Consider the following 16,519-nt stretch of genomic DNA (forward strand, 5'->3'; position numbering starts at 1 on the left):
AAACTTCACCTAACGGGGGAAGCTTACGACATAATCAGACCACTCCTTCCAAGTACAAGCTTCACATCAACAGAAGAAGTGATCAAGCATGCTACTCTCATCGTGGACCGCCTAAGGGACTATCAGTAAGCAACTGTTATATAATCTGATCCATCTAGATAACTGACAATTTCGTTCAAAGTGCTCTTGGAATAGAAAAGGGCAAGGGCACAATAACGTTCTTAACGCACACATGTTTCAGCGTAAGCCTTTTATTTCTATCAACTTGATCTTTTCTGGAACCCGACATTTAACTTTTATAGGTTGCTTATTCATTCCATCAGCTCGTACGTTTAGACTACCGACTCCGGATCAGGATATTGATGTTCTTGGAAGAACGAGCTGCTGGAGTTTGCCCGCAATGCGCCCTTTCAGCCACCTCTGAGCTCGCATTCTGCTATGCCATTGGTTTTGGGCGTCATGAAGACATCGAAAAAAAGCACTCCTGGGTTTCGAAAGTCGAGATTTGTTTCGAGCAACTGAAGAGACGAATTGAGAACTTCAAAACACTTCCCATGGCTGTGGTCAGGTCAGCTGAATATACGCAGTTTTTGAGTAAAGGATTCTTCTTGACTGATGCCCGAGGTCGATATGGGGGGGCACATGCTTTCCTGGCTGAGAAGTACCTATCTCAAGAGCTACAAAACTTTGAAAAGATCCTGGGACAGAACCACTGGCAAGTCTTCGGCTTGAAAGTCCATTTGATGGATGTCCTCTGTGTCTGCAAAAGGGTCAATGACGCAATGGACATTTCGAAGCAGCTCAAGGCATCCACGGAGATGTTCTCAGCTTCAAATGTCCAACGCATCTCAGCAGAACAGATTCTAGCAGGTTTTTACAAATTACAGAACAATTGGGTCGAGGCCGAAGATCTATTGCGCGGGTCCAAATCCGCTTTAGAAACTGAGTTGGGCCCAATGCATCTCATGACTATCCGGACTTGGAAGTTCCTCGCCGACTTGTACATCAACTGGGGAAAGTTTGATCGAGCGGAGAATGAGTTGAAGCAACTTGTTCCATTCGCTCAGAGGTCACTCCATGGTGACCATCACCTTACATATCAAATCGTCAATAGCTATGCGGACGTACTTGAGCATCAGAATAAGGTTGAAGCAGCCCAGGAGATGAGAGCTCTGCAACAGGGGAAAGGAGACGAGACTAATCAAGGCATCTTGATGGCTTTGGGAGACGAGTATGAAAGAGGCTGCAGCGCGCGGGTAGACAGACGATTCGATGAAGCCGAAAAGATTCTTTCCAGAGTCATGCTGGAGAGCGAGAAGCTTACAAGACAGTCCCGAGGGACCCGCAGGAATCAGTGCACCGATTTGTACGACATGGCAACAAAGGGTCTGGCTCTTACTCTCTTCGGTCAAGATAAATTGAAAGAAGCCGAGAATCTACAGCGAGATCTGTTGGCCCGAATGATTGCCAGAAACCATCCGCTAGATGACGCAAGGCTCGATATAATGGACGACCTCGCTTTTACGTTGGAATGCGAAAAGAAGCTTTATGAAGCTGAGAAGCTACAACTAGAAGTCAGGAAGGGTCGAGCAGATGTACTTGGCCCAGTACATGAAAAGACCACATCCTCACGAAAGCGTCTAGCAGCCATTTTCAGGGCGCAGGGAAGAAACTCAGAGGCTGAGAGCGAGTACAAAGCAATCATAGACGCATGCGAGCAGAGACTTGGACTGTACCACATTCAGACTCTTAAAGAAGCCAAGGCATTGGCAAGTTTCTACCGTGGGATCCCGAGAGGCTTAAAATTGGCAGACGAGGCGTTTATAAAGGCAATAGAGATTTCGAGGAATGTACTGGGTGCTTATTCTGAGGAAACATTGGACTTGGCTGACGAGAGAGCGGCTGTGTTGGAGTTAGATGGTCGAGTGGAAGAAGCAGAGGAGCTTTTAGAGTACACAAAGAGGGACCTATTGAGATATTTTGGGCCCGATCATGAGGCCACAAAGAACGTCATCGAACATCTAGAGGATATCAAGAGTGGGAATTAAAGAGTTATAAGACGTGGCCTACATCCTTATTGTTCGTCCCAATTTCACTGAAAGAGGAAACCCTTGTCGGTATCTAAGGTTGTGATTGGCCAGAGAGAGGGACCAGAGTGGGGTGAGGTAGAAAGCCTCTTTCAGTCAAAGCGGAGACCCCTGTGGGGCTGGGGGAAGGTATAAGCTTCAACAGTCGTCTGGGGGTAACCCTTTTGTGTTTCATCAGGCAGCATACTATGCGGGGTAAGCGACATAGCGTCGACAGGGGTAAAGAAAAAGTCAAGTGAAAGAGGATTTTATTGAAAGAGGCGAAGGTGATTGGCAAGAAAAAAACAGCTAGCAGCAGAAAAAGAAAGTTTAATACGAGAGGAGATTTTTCTAAGAGAGAGACACCTAAGAAATAATAAAAGAGAATAGGAAAATAGCTAGGAAAAGTAAAAAATAAAAAAGGATAGAAAGGGATAAAAAGATAGAGATAAAGAGAGGTATTATATAGCGCGATGGAGCTAGCTGGCCTAAAACCCTTTGTATAACCGACCGGTTTAGGCAATGAGTAATCGCGGATGCGCTGTTGCAATCAGAGCCCCACTGAGAATGATCTACATGGTAATCCATAATGCCAAGATCCGTAAGGCTGCAAGGACGAAATAAGATAAGGGCATTTGGTCAGACTAACGCTCGGGCCTCCTTCGACCATTCGACAGTCGAGAACAAGTCCTGCAACCTTACAGCTAGCCACCTCAGCTCGACGGTGGCAATGTACAATTCGGCTGGCAAAGTGTATGATTGCTTTTAGTGTGGCCGCCGGTTTAAGTATCAGGCAGCAATGGACTGAGGAGACTTTGAAGCAACTCATCACTCGTCGGTATTCAGAATGAAGCGAAACAGGAAGCTCCAATACCTGCAATGCAATCAGAGTCTTTTTTATTTGAGAGCGAATCCATAATACAGCCAGTTTGGTGACGTGGATGCGATTTAGGATTAACACTACAGCATTATGTAAATTATAATCTTTATATTAATTACTTTAAAAGTAAGCTAAATAAAAGGGATATAGATGCAGTATATTTATAGTAGAGGCGCAGTTTAGTAGTGCTTTATACTAGTTATGGCATAGCGTTAAGAACCCTCCTTGATCTAGCTGTTTGCTTCTGTAATCTTCGAGCCACTGCATGATAAAAGCCTTGAATTCTCTCATGAGATAACCACAGTGTGATCACGGTCAATGTTAAGATTACTGTTATAAGTATAAACGGTAAGAGCCAATCCGTGATTTCCATGGCGCCAGATTCTGTGGCTCGGAACGCAACACAGGAGAACAACGCCTGAAATTATCAGTATACTTGTCGTTAATAGAAGATCAGCAGAACGTACCGCTGTGAAATTACCTGGGACAAAAACCATGGCGAGAACTGTGATGGCGTAGATTGAAGCGCTATCTTGCGACATTCTGTAAGAAGTCCTGAGATTGATGGCGCTGTCACCCTGAGTGACCATATTAAACACCTGTATTGGGATTAGATTCGGCGATTTATAACCGGATCAAACACACCAATTGCATGGCCGTTTCCTTCCGTGCTTTGAACTGCTCCAACCAGCTGTGCTGGCATACATACGAGTCGTGTATGTATTGGATCGCCGCTTGTGTTTGACTTGCTGCTCTACCTAGCCGTTCTCGGCCAGTTTGATGACAAAATTGTTCATGAGATTGGAGTAATTTGGCGCTGAGCTTCACGGCTGACCTTGAACGTGCAAGCCCTATGTCTAGCAATTGCGATACGTAATGCAGCTCTCGTGTGATTGAAGATAGCATTTCCCTCGAGTCAGAATCGTGAGTATCTCGGTTTTTCTTTTCACTCATTTTCAAGCTTTCTGTGTATTTATCGACCCGTCTGAGCTATAAAGAACGTTAGTGTCAGAGTTAGGTATATCCGTGAGTGGTTGAAAGGAGTACTTGGTCCATTAGCAAGTCCTGTGTCTCAGTAATGTGCTTAGCAGCCTTTTCCAAACCAATGTTGGAGACCATCGCGTGTATAAGAAAAGGACTCTTTGCCAAGTCATGTCCTGTAACTAGCTGATTGTTAACAGGAACGGAGCCAAGCTGTATCAGACCGATGAAAGAAAACCAGATGTCCTCATCTGGTGCCACGATTAAGTATATGGATGCGTCAGTAGTCTCGGAATATGACATGTAGACAGAGCAGGGTGCCTTATTACACTCCGAGGCTGTTGTGTCTCCCGTTCTCTCTTTGTCGTACCATTCACTGTGATGCCATCGTGGTTGTTGACAATGGAATTCTAAACGAATCATTAAGTCAGACAGGCATCACTATTCGGTTTCCCCGCTTACCAAATATCTCACGTTTCTTAGCAGTGTCATATTTACGTTGAGATACCGCTGACCAGTAGTTCGGGCGCCCGAACAGATCGAGCAAGAAGTTGCTGTTGATGTTATAATCGTTGAAGAGATGGGTAAGAAGAGTTTTCGAGATAGAGGGCGTGAACTTATATGTTGCGCTGGAGTTTTCCTCAAGTTTGATGCATCTAGACGTACAAAATGGTTAGGCTAAGAACATAAAGCGAATCAGGTTGCGGGAGATATGATATACAAAGCCACAAGAGTCGGATCGTCTGCGTCTAGCTTGAGGGACTTGACCAGTCAGTAGAGTACCCAACATCTGACGGAAGATAATTACATCAAGTATCGCCTGGACTTGAGAGTCATCCTGGTCTCTACGATAATCTGGCATATACCTCAGTAAGTGACACTGACGGGACACAGAAGTCTGAAAGTACCTGTTTCGCTTTTGGGTCCCGAGACCGTCAGAACATCCACCCGAGAGTTTGATACGAATTTTTTCCCTTCACAGAGCACCGTTTGTACTTCTGATCGATAGGTATTGAGGATTGGATTTAGCGACAGATTGAGGGGTACCCCATTAAGGTTGGGTGATCTCCTGCTTTCGTTAAGCATGTGATCCTCTCCCGAGACTGAAGACATTGTGCCGTTATAAAGCACTTCATCTGGTAGTGTATGAGGAATTCTGTTTTGTATAGAAGACATTCTAAGTGTTTTTATAAGAACGAAGCTTGCTGAAAAGAGATTGCATTATTGACTAAGTTCTTCTTCATATAGTGATAAGGTGCAGAGAAGCAAAGAATTCAATATAGATAAGGCCGTTACTACTCGCTAAGTTATAGTTTTATAGCCTTTAAAGAGGACACAGTATACAGGTTGCTGCATATAAGTTGAGAGCTTATCTTAATCTTAAGGCAGTGCAAGATACGCTGCTTGATTTTCAACCTGTCAGGTGACTATGTTCTTAAGGTATTATTGGACCATAACTGGTGGCGTTGAGGCAGGGAAACAGTTGCTGATAAGTGAGTAATTACGATTTGATAATTGGCTTCAAAAGGTTGGCCTTACTCTTCAGCTGGCAAGGTTGGAATTCTTCTGATTGGATATACCCTATGTAATGTAACATCGGTGTACTTCATATAAAACGCCGACTTGTAAATTCCAAGCCACGCGGCAAAATACTGCCGACTGGTACAATTTTCATACTTTACGGTAAGTGCCGACAGTCCTAAGCCTACCGGTTATATGGTGATCGTCGTCTGAGGGGGCCGATGTTTGCTGAACAATAAATGGTGTAAGGTCTAAACTAAGTACAGAACAAGAGGGCTTCGAGATCTGAAGACGACACAACTCCAGCTCTTGGCAATTAATGAGTCATCCCTGTAAGAGTCAGTGCGCAGTACTAGTACGTGCCGGCAATGATAAGTGTTAATCATTGGTTCCTTCAATGATTGTCTTACTGTCTGTCTTACTGTCTGTCTTACTGTCTGTCTTACTGTCTGTCTTAGTTCTGGTCCCTTTTTGTGTCTGGAGTAGGTGCACACTCGTATGGCACCTGTTTGATACGCGATGGGTAGGGGTGAATTCGGTAGACCGGGTGGACTGGGCCAGAGATTTGATGATTTTATTGATTTGAAGTTTCGATGATGTCTTGTCTCTCCCACTTCATGATGATGCAGAGGCTGATGTATTTACAGCCATAAGCCGCACGTATTATGATCGCATTGTGTTGGGTAGCTGGTATACTGCCCGAACTGACTTTGTAAGAGTGTTGTTTTGAATTGATAGATCCCACAGCTGATGGCTCACATCACGCGCCTCACACACCCTCTGAATTCTACTCTAGAATACTAGATGGTAACGGGACCCGTTACGGGTTTTACGCCAATCAAAACTATTAAATTCAACATGGGGTCCTCAAACTTGTAACGGGCCCCGTTACAGTCCAGGTCGTGTTTACAAAAACGCGGAACGGGGCCCGTTTCATAACACGGTGATCCGTGTCATCCTTGCTGAGTTCATTGCTCGTAGGCAAGAGCCAATCATAGGTAACTAAAATAATTAGTTGATTTGACTTCATGTCTGATCTCTCCTCGACTGTCGCGTCTTGTACTTGTATTCAATGGCTTAGTGATTGGATTTGTAGCATTTCTCTTCTTCGAATATTTCACCTTCTCAGTATTTCTACTCAAGTACCTTCAAAAAACCGCCTTCGTCAACAAAACATCACGCCAAGTCAAGTTCAGGCGCTCAGGGGACTAGAACTTCACTACGATATTTCATATCAAGCTATTATTCGCATAACCTGTGGTTTCGCCTTAAAGACAGATGATGATCGCGTCGGACGCCACCTTAAAGAGAAACATGGCATATCTAAAAAGCGTAGGGGGAAACTCAATACTCTTGTCAACTCCCTGCATCTTCCTAACCCGGATGAGCTGCCGAAGCGACCACATGGATCTGCACAGCATCCATTCCTAGCCCTTCAGACTGGAGCGGAGTGCAAGCACCGCAATTTGCGGTCCACAAGTTATGACACTCTCACGCCATCTGAAGAAAGTACATACCCGGGAGATCAATGGCATAGATGTGAGGGGAAAGCGATGGCTACGGGATCATATCCGGGATAATCTCACTTTCCAGATCTGGAAGGCCAACGACATTCAGCGATCCTGGATCGTCGTGATCACAGACGACCAACAATCACTGCAAAAGGGTCCCGATCGGTCCTTGCAAGCCGTTCCGGACGTTATTAAAGAATTTGCCCAGAAATTGGATGCGACGCACTCGTTGGGATGAAACGTTTAGTCAAGCACGACGCGACATGCTTGTAACCCTTTCGGAGGTGCCCTTGACAACTGGTCAACCCTTTTGGATAGGCGTTCACGATGGGGAACAAATTTGCAGTCTAGTAAAAGACGAGTATAAGCTTGCCTTAATTGTGTAAGCGCTGGATCGTCTCTTCGACCGGTGTGCAGATACGGTGATGCATACCGATGTCAGCGTGCGAAGGTGGCTACGAGGCAGATTTTCCGACCGCCCCTACATGGTGCCCTTCGAGCTCGTCATGCGATCGGCCTCTGAATCACAATATCGAAAAGAGTTCAAGCGCTGTCTCTGTTTCTGGCTTCGAGTTCTACAATTACCAAAATCTGTGGTCCCTTCTGTAATAGGGCGAGGCTCATCTGGGCCACAGCGGGAAATGCTGGAGCAACTTTGGTCAGATCCAGCATGGGAAAATCGACCACCTACAGGTCTGTTCCGTATGGAAGAGTATGATGAAGACGAAGAAGAAGTAGGGGAGGAAGAAGAAGACAGCGAAGATGCGGATGAGAGTGATTACGAAGACGCCGACGAAACCAGGGATGACGAAGAGAAGACCAACCCCCGGCCTGAGCAGGAACCTAACGTTAGAGTAGGTCCCTGTCTTCATTAGCGTGGTTTTATTTTATATGTGTTTTCCATTGGGTTCAGACCTGTATCCGCCTCGCAGCTAGGATAGGGGTGATGGCCCAATCAAGACGCGTCAAAGTCCTCTTTCAGTTGAATCTGGAGCTGGAATAATGATGTAGGCGTTCGCGAAGCTGCGCTGCCTGACGTCTCCTCCAAGGTTAGAGGCTCAGCAAGTGCACCGGAGCCATTCGTGGATACGCACCCTCGACTTTCTCGGTCCTTTACCAGGCTCCAGGGAGCCAACTTCTTCCACGCTGCCCATTCACTCGCCGCTGAGTTCATTGAAGCGCAGGTATACTTCGTCATCGCAATTGCGACTTCTGTTCTTTACGGTAAATCTTCGATAGCACACTCAGCACAGGGAAATTCGCCTTGTGCCTCTTCGATTGTGTTGTGGCAAAGGGTTGTTCTCCAGCAGGCTGGCGTTCTGAGGTCCTGACAGTGGAACTCTGGATGTCAGGTCATGTTTCTTGCTCCTCAGATAACTCTCAATTGCCCGGTGCCATCTCTCGTCCCTATGGAGCAAGCTGCCTGAACGCATTTCCTGTAAACATTACCGAGACCATCATAGTCTCGAATCTAGCTCTCGAATACTATACGTCACTTATTCGCTTAGTCAAGGGGCAACCTGTGAACGACGCGGAATTCATTCTCTCGAAGACAAAGTCTCCACGCTCTCTCAACCTCCCGGGTTAGTGAGCTTGCCACGAGATATTCAGATTGCGATTATCAAGCCTTGCCGCAATGAGATGCAATTATACAGTGTGCGGATTACTACACTTGATTTATTCCTCTCATAGTGCAACTGCAAAAGGCCCTGGAGAGCTTCTCGATGGTAAATCGGTGTCGGGGCAGGGATATACATGAGGTACTACGATATCTACTGCTCGAAGAGCAAACGCCCGGAAAATGAGGAACAAGGTTAACGGGATTGTCGTTCGTATGCGGGTACCGGCGGCTTGTTTGCCGACCAGCCCGACCTACCTGTAAGAGACCGGAGGAGCTAATGAGACTGGAGCGGCAACACGCCACCGAATTAAATCACCAGAAAAGCTGCATCCCCGATCGCCCTCGGGCTCGTTGCAGGTCAGTCGCAATCATGCGATACCTACCATTTGGGAATGATAAGCGAATTAAAACGTCGTCAAGCGCTAGCTAGGAACAATAGCCAACCCAGTTCTCGCTTCGCAATAGGTCGATGCATAAATCAACCTAGGAGATCTAACTCTGCCCAATCTCTCCTGTTCTGTTTAACCTTGGCCCTTTAGGTTATGTTGCTTCATCATTAAGGTTGGCGAGCATGTCGCTTCCGAGAACAAGAAGAATGCAATTAACCTAGTAATAGGCGGCTGGCTGGCACAAAAGGACCGAGATGGTAGAGGCGAGAGCAGCGGCGGCATGGAGATGCGCACATCTGCCCAATCCACGTACAAAGCGCCCACATTACCCTCTTCGGGGAGAACGTCACTTGGAGAACTTTATTGGCAAAGAAATCGGATTTTCGGTGGATGTACTTCGTGCTGTAGCTTTTTCCTGCCTGCCCTTCGCTTCAAGCCGCATAGATCAAATCTCTCTTGTTCCTCCGACTGCTGATTGCTACCGTCGGCATGGTTCAGCCGCTACCTTTTAGCCAAAGAGTCCGACCTATGCCGGTTATACCTCTTCTCCGGTATCCCGTGCGAGATTTCGATGTCTGGGGAAGTTGCTCTAATAAACAACCAGGCAGTTGTCATAGTGATAAGGCAGAGCGGAACAGCAACAGCAAAGAACACCCAGAACCGGCCTCGGCCAGGCGCAAAATCGCCAGGCATACTAAGAATGCCATACGCCATTCCAGCAGGAGTGAATACCAGAAGAAGCACTTGCCCCAGTCGAGTCAAAGTATTCATCTGCCGCGAATCCAACATTGATCGCCAGGCCATCTCTTGCGACAGTTCAGAGACTTTCTGGCTTCTCTTGGCATCAAAAACCTGCAAGTTCAGCATGCGAGTGTTGACCAGACGCTCAGTGTCCTCTGCCCAACTCTTCAATTCTTGGAATAAGAATGACCAATCCGCGACTAAAAGTTGTTGATCGTCTGCGTCTTTGTGATGCCAGGAGGTGTAATAATTCTCATCAGATGGCTTGATACCTAGCTGGAAGAGGTTCCGCCTTGTTGTAAGAATACAACGATTAAGCAAGCTGCGAGAGCTGTCGATGTCTTGCAGTACGAACTGAACCTTGTCCATAGGGATGTCCTCGTCCGTAAGATACTCCAAGTGTATTGAACTGAAATCCCTCCACAGAAAGGCAAGGCTCAGCAGCCAATTGGACAGTGCTATTTTCTGGAGTATGATTGATACTCTTTCGACGTTGTCCTCTGTCGTGACGAATAGAGATGCATGGCGTAATTTCCAGATGAGATCCTCCTTTAGACAGCCAGAATGAGAGGTATCAGTTGACGGCGATAGCTTGATCAATGACTTCCTTTTATGAAGCATGGCAAAGTTCGTGTAACCGCCGCCATAAGGCCGCCAAGAAGTCGACATCGTCTTGTAAGGCTTGTCAGATCTGTCCACCTTGAATTCGAGCGGGTTCTCAAGAGGAGGGTCAATCAAGAGAACGGCTAATAGTTGTCAGAAAACCATTTTCTGTAAGTTAATATTTCTACAAAGTTACCGTCGAACGAGCCATTGTCATGTCTGCGATGCCAGAAGGACATAAAGCGAGTGACTAGCCCAACTGAGTAAGACCCAGGCTGGTCTTTGTCAGGGTTGCGGATAATCATTCGTCGCAATAGTCCGCCGTGCCTTAACTGTGTTCGGCTGAGACCGAAGTGCCCTTCTAATTGAACAGGCTCGAAGTATTGCAGCGTCCAAAAGTGCGCCCCGCGCCTTACTGAAGGAAGCATGTGGTTATTAGTCTTGTCATTATGATGCTCCCAGGTCACCGCGCGTAAATGGTCCGCAAAAAATTCGGGCTCTATGTCGAGTGCTTCTCCGATCTGATTGACAAGGCTGGCGCATTCTCCTTGGAGGATGAACAGGCGTCGTTGGGTGCCAGTCGGACTTGGTATGAAATCTGCCTTGGATGCCGTCCTCGATTCTGTGATTTTACCGTCATGGCCAAACTGGACAATAGTGCAGCCTGCTTCAAAGACGAAACGGTCATGCAGGATATCGCGGTCTAGGTATTTGAGATTGGCGTATCCTGAACGGATAAGGGACTCGACGAATGTATGGTATGTAGGACGATATCGCTGTGATTGTTCCATGCCGAGTCTGACTTTGTGCGCTTTGTATTCGAAGAGTCAAAACTGTAATGGGGGAGACTGGGAAGCACTGTACTTAGCGCTGCTGGCGGATCTATATCTAGTTATTTTGATATATATACACTCTACAAGTATGCCGTAGAGCCTGGATGGAAGCTCCTCAGGCGTCATAGTGGTGCCACAACTTGGCCTGAGAATTGGACCAGATACAATCAAGATGGAACGACCTAGGAGTCCATGACGAAGCAGTTGCCGCTGTGTCCCCCCACCAATTTAACCCAATCTGGCTAGAAGCAGCAATCAAGCTCTCTTTATCTTGGCTAAATTTGGCTTCATAGAGGGTGTCCGATCCTCTTGCTGCCTTCTCAACTTTATTAATATGACAGGCCTCGCGATGTACACTGATGCTATTGTCACATTGCGGCTGAGTCAGCTCCAAAAGCTCGAGAGTCTCGGCTTGTACTACAATTCGCCATAGCCAGCAATAATTTGCGTCGAATGCGGCTTCGCCATTAACCCTACTCAAGAATTATCACCAGAAACGCATTGCGTTTCCTGTTTTTGACCAATCACCGTCTAGTATCTTCGCCCCATATTTCCCCAGGCTGGAAACGCACTGCGTTTCTCGTACCGCACTAATGAAATTAGAAAACCTAAAACACGAAACGCGTCGCGTTTCCGTCGGCTGACCCTTGTTGGCTATGCTATAACGGCAGACAAGGATCGCGTATCTCAACATCTCGGGAAATCCACAACGTCGACAAAGCAGCCCATAGAGGTTTGAATAAGCTGATTCGCTCGCTAAATCTTCCCAATACAAATAGTCTTCGTCTTCGACCTGATGGTAGCGCACCTCACCCTCGCCTCAAAATTCTGACAGGCACAACCTCCTGCAGGCACTGCGGTCTGCGATCTACCAGCGAGGCCGTTCTTGAAGCTCATCTTAGACAGAATCATCCAGTGGAGATAGAGCTTTCCAGAAAATCAGGGCGACATTGGTTGCGAGACCATATTGAGACAGGACTGGCCCTCCAAAGCTGGACGGCTTAAGGTGCCCACAAGTCTTGGACTATCAAAATCGAAAGTGCTCAGACATCTGGAAGGCGGGCGAACGCCAATATTCTGCTTCAGGAGATGCCAGATGCTATCAGAGACTTTGCCCAGCAGCTCTCTGCCGAAGAACGGCAAAGATTGGAATTGCGACCTAGGGGGCAAGACCTGCTACATAGCGCTACACAGGTTTAACTTGATGACCAACTGGATGCGCCGTACTGGCTGGGAAAATCTGCTTAAAGGCGCCTGTCGCGATATTCTCATCGCCATGTCAGATTTACCTGCCCTGACTGGTCGGCCGTTCTGCCTGGGAGTTCACGCGGGGGAGTCGCTTTTCAGCTCAGCCGTAGTTGAACAGCAGTTGGCGTCAATCATGGAAGCAACTAATCGTCTGTTCGATCAATGCGGTGAAACCATACGGTGCAGCGATGTTTGCGTGCGCAGATAGCTCCGGGGTAGATTTCCGGACCGTCCGTATAAAGCACCCTTCGAGCTTGTCTCTAAATCTAGCTCTGAGCGTGTATATCGGAAAGAGCTGAAGCGCTGTTCATGTCTCTGGCTCCGGTTCCTGCAGTTCCCGCACGAAACAGCTAAGTCTATCTTGGGTCGAGGTCTAAGAAGCCAACGTCAGGAGTTAAAGCAACTTTGGGAGGACCCTACTTGGCGCACAAATCAAGCTGTATGCTCGACTGGAACGTCACTGCTGAGCGATATATTCGAGTCAGATGATCGTAGCGATCTAGACCAAGATGAGGATGTAGATGAAGATGCAGAGGAGGATGCGGACGAGGACGAGAGTTAAGGCAGCAGCTACGGGAGCGATAATGGCTATGCTGACTGGTCGGGAGAAGATATTCATGATGATTCCTACGATCATTCCTCCACAATGGATTCTCCGGGGCGACATACTATTGCTCCAGTGGATCCCGCCGTCGACCTTGTCTTACGTCTCGCTTACTACACGATAACAGAGGATTTCGAGGTCGGAAGGTCAAATTCCACTATGCTCGTCTTTTTCAGTGCCGTCCGGGGGCACTCTGGCCCATACGGCGAAGAATATCTCCGCCCACATCGATACACGCCTATCCTATCAAGATTGATTTACTGCGTGCGGCTCATATTTATTGAAGCGACACTACCTCAATTCGAACATTCCTACGTTAACATTGCATGTCGACCACAGCACGGTCAGCTAGAAACATTGAATGCCGCTCGTCGAGACAGAATTTGTGATGGAACAATGTCACCGATGGGAGAGTTCTTCAGTCTGCTGGACTATGGTCGTGCCCTGCGCCGATCTGAAGGGCCGGTGTACCACTTCTACTGGAGCGAGGATGGCCAAACACTGTCATGGGACGGCCAGAATTATCTAACGATAACCCACTTCCGGAGTCTCGCACATGAGGCGCTCAGACAAGCTTCAGCCCATTGTAAGCGCTTGATGTATGACTGGGATCCTAGCGATGTGGACCTTGCGAACGTTTGGGATCGACTGCCGAACACAACCAATGGCTACTCTTTCGTGTCCGATCCAGTCAACGGATTAGAAGATGCTTATTTGGAGCTCTTCATGAGGGCTTGCGTCTCTCCTATAGATGGTTTGCTCCGAAAGCAAGGCAGGGATCAAAGTTCATGGGATATAAGAGCAGCACGAGCATACCTGAGCGCGCATGACGATTTACTGCGATGCTTCATGGTTCTGATCTAGGTAGATTGGGGCTAAGCCTGCCGCATCTCTGAGCTACTGACGCTGGAGTGCTGTAATACAGCCTCAAGGCTGAGGGGTATTTGCAACTATGGAGCGAGACTATGTGCCGTCACAAGAAGTCACAAAGCCCGTTTAACCACAAACAACGAGTTCCAGGTAGCTCGGTTCTTCTCCCCAGTTGTTTCCAAGCTGGTGTATCGATTTCTAGTCTACATTCGGCCTACCGCTGTTGCAACCCTGCGCAAGTGTTTTCACTACAATCCTAGCGCGGTGCTACTCTTCACTCCTCTTCATAGACAGGCGACCTGGACGACGAAAGCATTTACGGATGAGATACACCGTTTGAGCAAATCAGTACCAGGAATAGCATTCCAGATGGGAGCACGACTATACCGACAGATATCTATAACCACCACAAAACGGCATGTGAGTCGGGCTACGGCACCCTTCAATCGCTTCAATGATATCTCCAGTTCAAGCTATATAGGCCAGGATATAACATTTGCATGGCAAAGCGGCCATAGGCCTTTGCAGAGACAGACCACTTATGGTCTTAACGGTACATTCCCGGACCAGCTACAGCCAGCATTGTTGAATATCTATGCCGGATTCTCGGCTAAGTGGCATGCTTTCTGGTGGATAGATGAGCATCTAGATAGTGGCATCACCATGACGAATACCCATGGTCACGGCAATGGCAGCAGCAACAACGATAACGGGGCAGAGAACACCGAGCCACTCTCTGGTCGAAAACGGCCCGATGATGAAATGAATCATATGGTAACAGCTCATTTGCAAAAGAAAAGCACATCCAGAACGGTTCCGCAGGATGATCATAGTCAAAACGATCAAAGTCCAAACGGCAATAAAGTCTGTAATATACAGACCCGACTATGCAATACAGAACGCTAACGACTACCGAAGTGTTGATGATGGTTCGGCCCCTCCCATACCATTACATGAGTCACCAAACTTAGGTTCAGGTCAAGATTTTCTTACTATTGGACCATTTGTCTATCTGGAAGAGTGGAATCTGGCTGTTTGCAAATAATGTAGAACTGCGGTATTAGAAGGAGAGATATGCAGTCACTCATGTAACCGCACACATCTACGGCGCTTCACGAACGACAAGTGACGTGAGATAATGTTTCAGGTATTCAATATCCCAGGTATATTGAAGGGCCAAGAGGGTTTGAGAGGGTTTCAACTCCCAGGTCCCAACACTGGGGTGATACCATTCATCGAGCCTCCGGAGAGGGTTGGGATTGCCTACAATGATTGCTTGTTTGCCACGCAACAACTAAAAGAGATACAAGGTCATTGTCAGAGTAAGCATGGCTGGGTTAATAGTCGTAAGCGTGGTCGACGGACTAGGGCGATGAAGGAGCAGGAATACAATATCATGTGGAAAACTGGAGTGTGGTGCCAGCGTATTTTTCATTCGCGTCTTGGAAGCAGCTGGTTCCAGGTGGGCCAAGGAGTTAGTAGTTAATATAAAGCCATGTAGAAAGAATAGCATAGTTTCACTTCCATGATTTATCATATTTGTATAGTAAAGGTTACTACTTCTTTTATAAGTTAATATAGTATAGTGTTCCATTTAATTAAGCCGAATGCAAGAGGTAATCAAGGCAATTCCCAGTATCATTAAGGATTAGGTGGGGATAAAGAATTGAGAATTGCCATCGCCAACAAGTAAACAGATCAAACATATATTACCGCCCAAGAAAGATGGCAAAGAGTGCAACGAGTGCAGGTATGTTGGATCGATAGATAGGCTCATATTGGACCATTACAGAGAAGGGCATGGATTTAGGGGTGGCCGACCGAGAGGATGATATGCGAGTCGCAAGGCAGTACAGAAGCCATGGAGGGAAGATGTACGATATCAGCGGTTGTTCGGCTCCCGAATTAAAAGCGGGTTGATCGAGGTTGAACGCGGTATCGAGGTTTGTGAAGATAAAGACCGGGAACGAGAGGGCATCGATCAAGTGGCCGAATTTTTAAATCGGATTCACCGAGAGGATGAAGATGCACTCGAAAGCGAGGATAAAGCGCAAATACAGAACATTCATGACAATGGGATGCCTGGGCCCGGATGGAGACATAAACTTTATTCAGCCTTGGTCTGTCGAAAGGCAAGACGCTCACGAGTATGGAGAAGAGGATGTTTTCAGAATCCTTGTCATGGATAAACCTATTCCAAAACGCATGTTTGAATCCATAGTGAGCCAACCGACGATTTTCTTACTAACCCGAGATAATGTTGTCGGCTTACTGAAGACCATTGAATCACTACCCAGTCATCCGGCGTTGTTTACAGCACGCCTCAGCTGGACTAGGCGCAGGCTTGACAACAACGGAGATTAATACGACGTCCGTAGTCATCTGGGGGTCAAGCAACAGGCAGTAGAACCTTCTGACCGAAGCCAGACGTTTTTGGAGCAGTTCTTACGCCAGACTGAACCTCCGGAAAGGGCAATCATGTCTGAAGACATTGTTGACGTTGCGGTCGACGAAGAAATAGATGAAGAAGAGGAGGAGGAGGAGGAGAAGGATGTAACGGATGAAGATGGAGGGCGATCGCATGAAGACGACGATATTATTTAGGAAGAGAGTGACGGTGGATGGATATTTGTCTATTATTCGAGATGAAT

At 47.1% G+C, this 16,519-nt stretch overlaps 6 protein-coding genes across 6 annotated transcripts; 4 read left to right on the forward strand and 2 right to left on the reverse strand.

The window, feature by feature from the left end:
• Positions 1-1,388: 1,388 nt before the first annotated feature.
• On the forward strand, positions 1,389-1,772 carry FOBCDRAFT_99446 (uncharacterized protein; the record flags this gene model as incomplete). Its single annotated transcript, XM_059612291.1, has 1 exon — positions 1,389-1,772. A coding segment is annotated over one exon (384 nt), but the record flags the coding sequence as incomplete, so codon positions are not given.
• Positions 1,773-3,145: 1,373 nt separating this feature from the next.
• On the reverse strand, positions 3,146-5,040 carry FOBCDRAFT_207941 (uncharacterized protein; the record flags this gene model as incomplete). The annotated part of the gene is made up of 8 exons (XM_059609216.1): positions 3,146-3,364; positions 3,414-3,545; positions 3,592-3,936; positions 3,994-4,337; positions 4,390-4,583; positions 4,649-4,689; positions 4,736-4,782; positions 4,836-5,040. 8 exons carry the CDS (start codon positions 5,038-5,040, stop codon positions 3,146-3,148), a joined length of 1,527 nt encoding a protein of 508 aa, XP_059468013.1.
• A 2,182-nt stretch (positions 5,041-7,222) lies between these two features.
• Positions 7,223-8,764, forward strand: FOBCDRAFT_207942 (uncharacterized protein; the record flags this gene model as incomplete). Its single annotated transcript, XM_059609217.1, has 5 exons — positions 7,223-7,341; positions 7,402-7,813; positions 8,009-8,183; positions 8,213-8,542; positions 8,652-8,764. The coding sequence occupies 5 exons, from the start codon at positions 7,223-7,225 to the stop codon at positions 8,762-8,764; spliced, it is 1,149 nt and encodes a 382-aa protein (XP_059466090.1).
• A 706-nt stretch (positions 8,765-9,470) lies between these two features.
• On the reverse strand, positions 9,471-11,104 carry FOBCDRAFT_280874 (uncharacterized protein; the record flags this gene model as incomplete). Its single annotated transcript, XM_054707334.1, has 2 exons — positions 9,471-10,456; positions 10,510-11,104. 2 exons carry the CDS (start codon positions 11,102-11,104, stop codon positions 9,471-9,473), a joined length of 1,581 nt encoding a protein of 526 aa, XP_054563309.1.
• A 2,290-nt stretch (positions 11,105-13,394) lies between these two features.
• On the forward strand, positions 13,395-14,695 carry FOBCDRAFT_244797 (uncharacterized protein; the record flags this gene model as incomplete). The annotated part of the gene is made up of 3 exons (XM_059610634.1): positions 13,395-13,850; positions 13,896-14,497; positions 14,650-14,695. The coding sequence occupies 3 exons, from the start codon at positions 13,395-13,397 to the stop codon at positions 14,693-14,695; spliced, it is 1,104 nt and encodes a 367-aa protein (XP_059468014.1).
• An 898-nt stretch (positions 14,696-15,593) lies between these two features.
• Positions 15,594-16,472, forward strand: FOBCDRAFT_207946 (uncharacterized protein; the record flags this gene model as incomplete). The annotated part of the gene is made up of 3 exons (XM_059609218.1): positions 15,594-15,618; positions 15,661-15,742; positions 16,247-16,472. The coding sequence occupies 3 exons, from the start codon at positions 15,594-15,596 to the stop codon at positions 16,470-16,472; spliced, it is 333 nt and encodes a 110-aa protein (XP_059468015.1).
• Between the last annotated feature and the right edge of the window lie 47 nt (positions 16,473-16,519).

The sequence above is a fragment of the Fusarium oxysporum genome, chromosome X (genome assembly GCF_013085055.1).
Source record: "Fusarium oxysporum Fo47 chromosome X, complete sequence".
Lineage (NCBI taxonomy): Eukaryota > Fungi > Ascomycota > Sordariomycetes > Hypocreales > Nectriaceae > Fusarium > Fusarium oxysporum.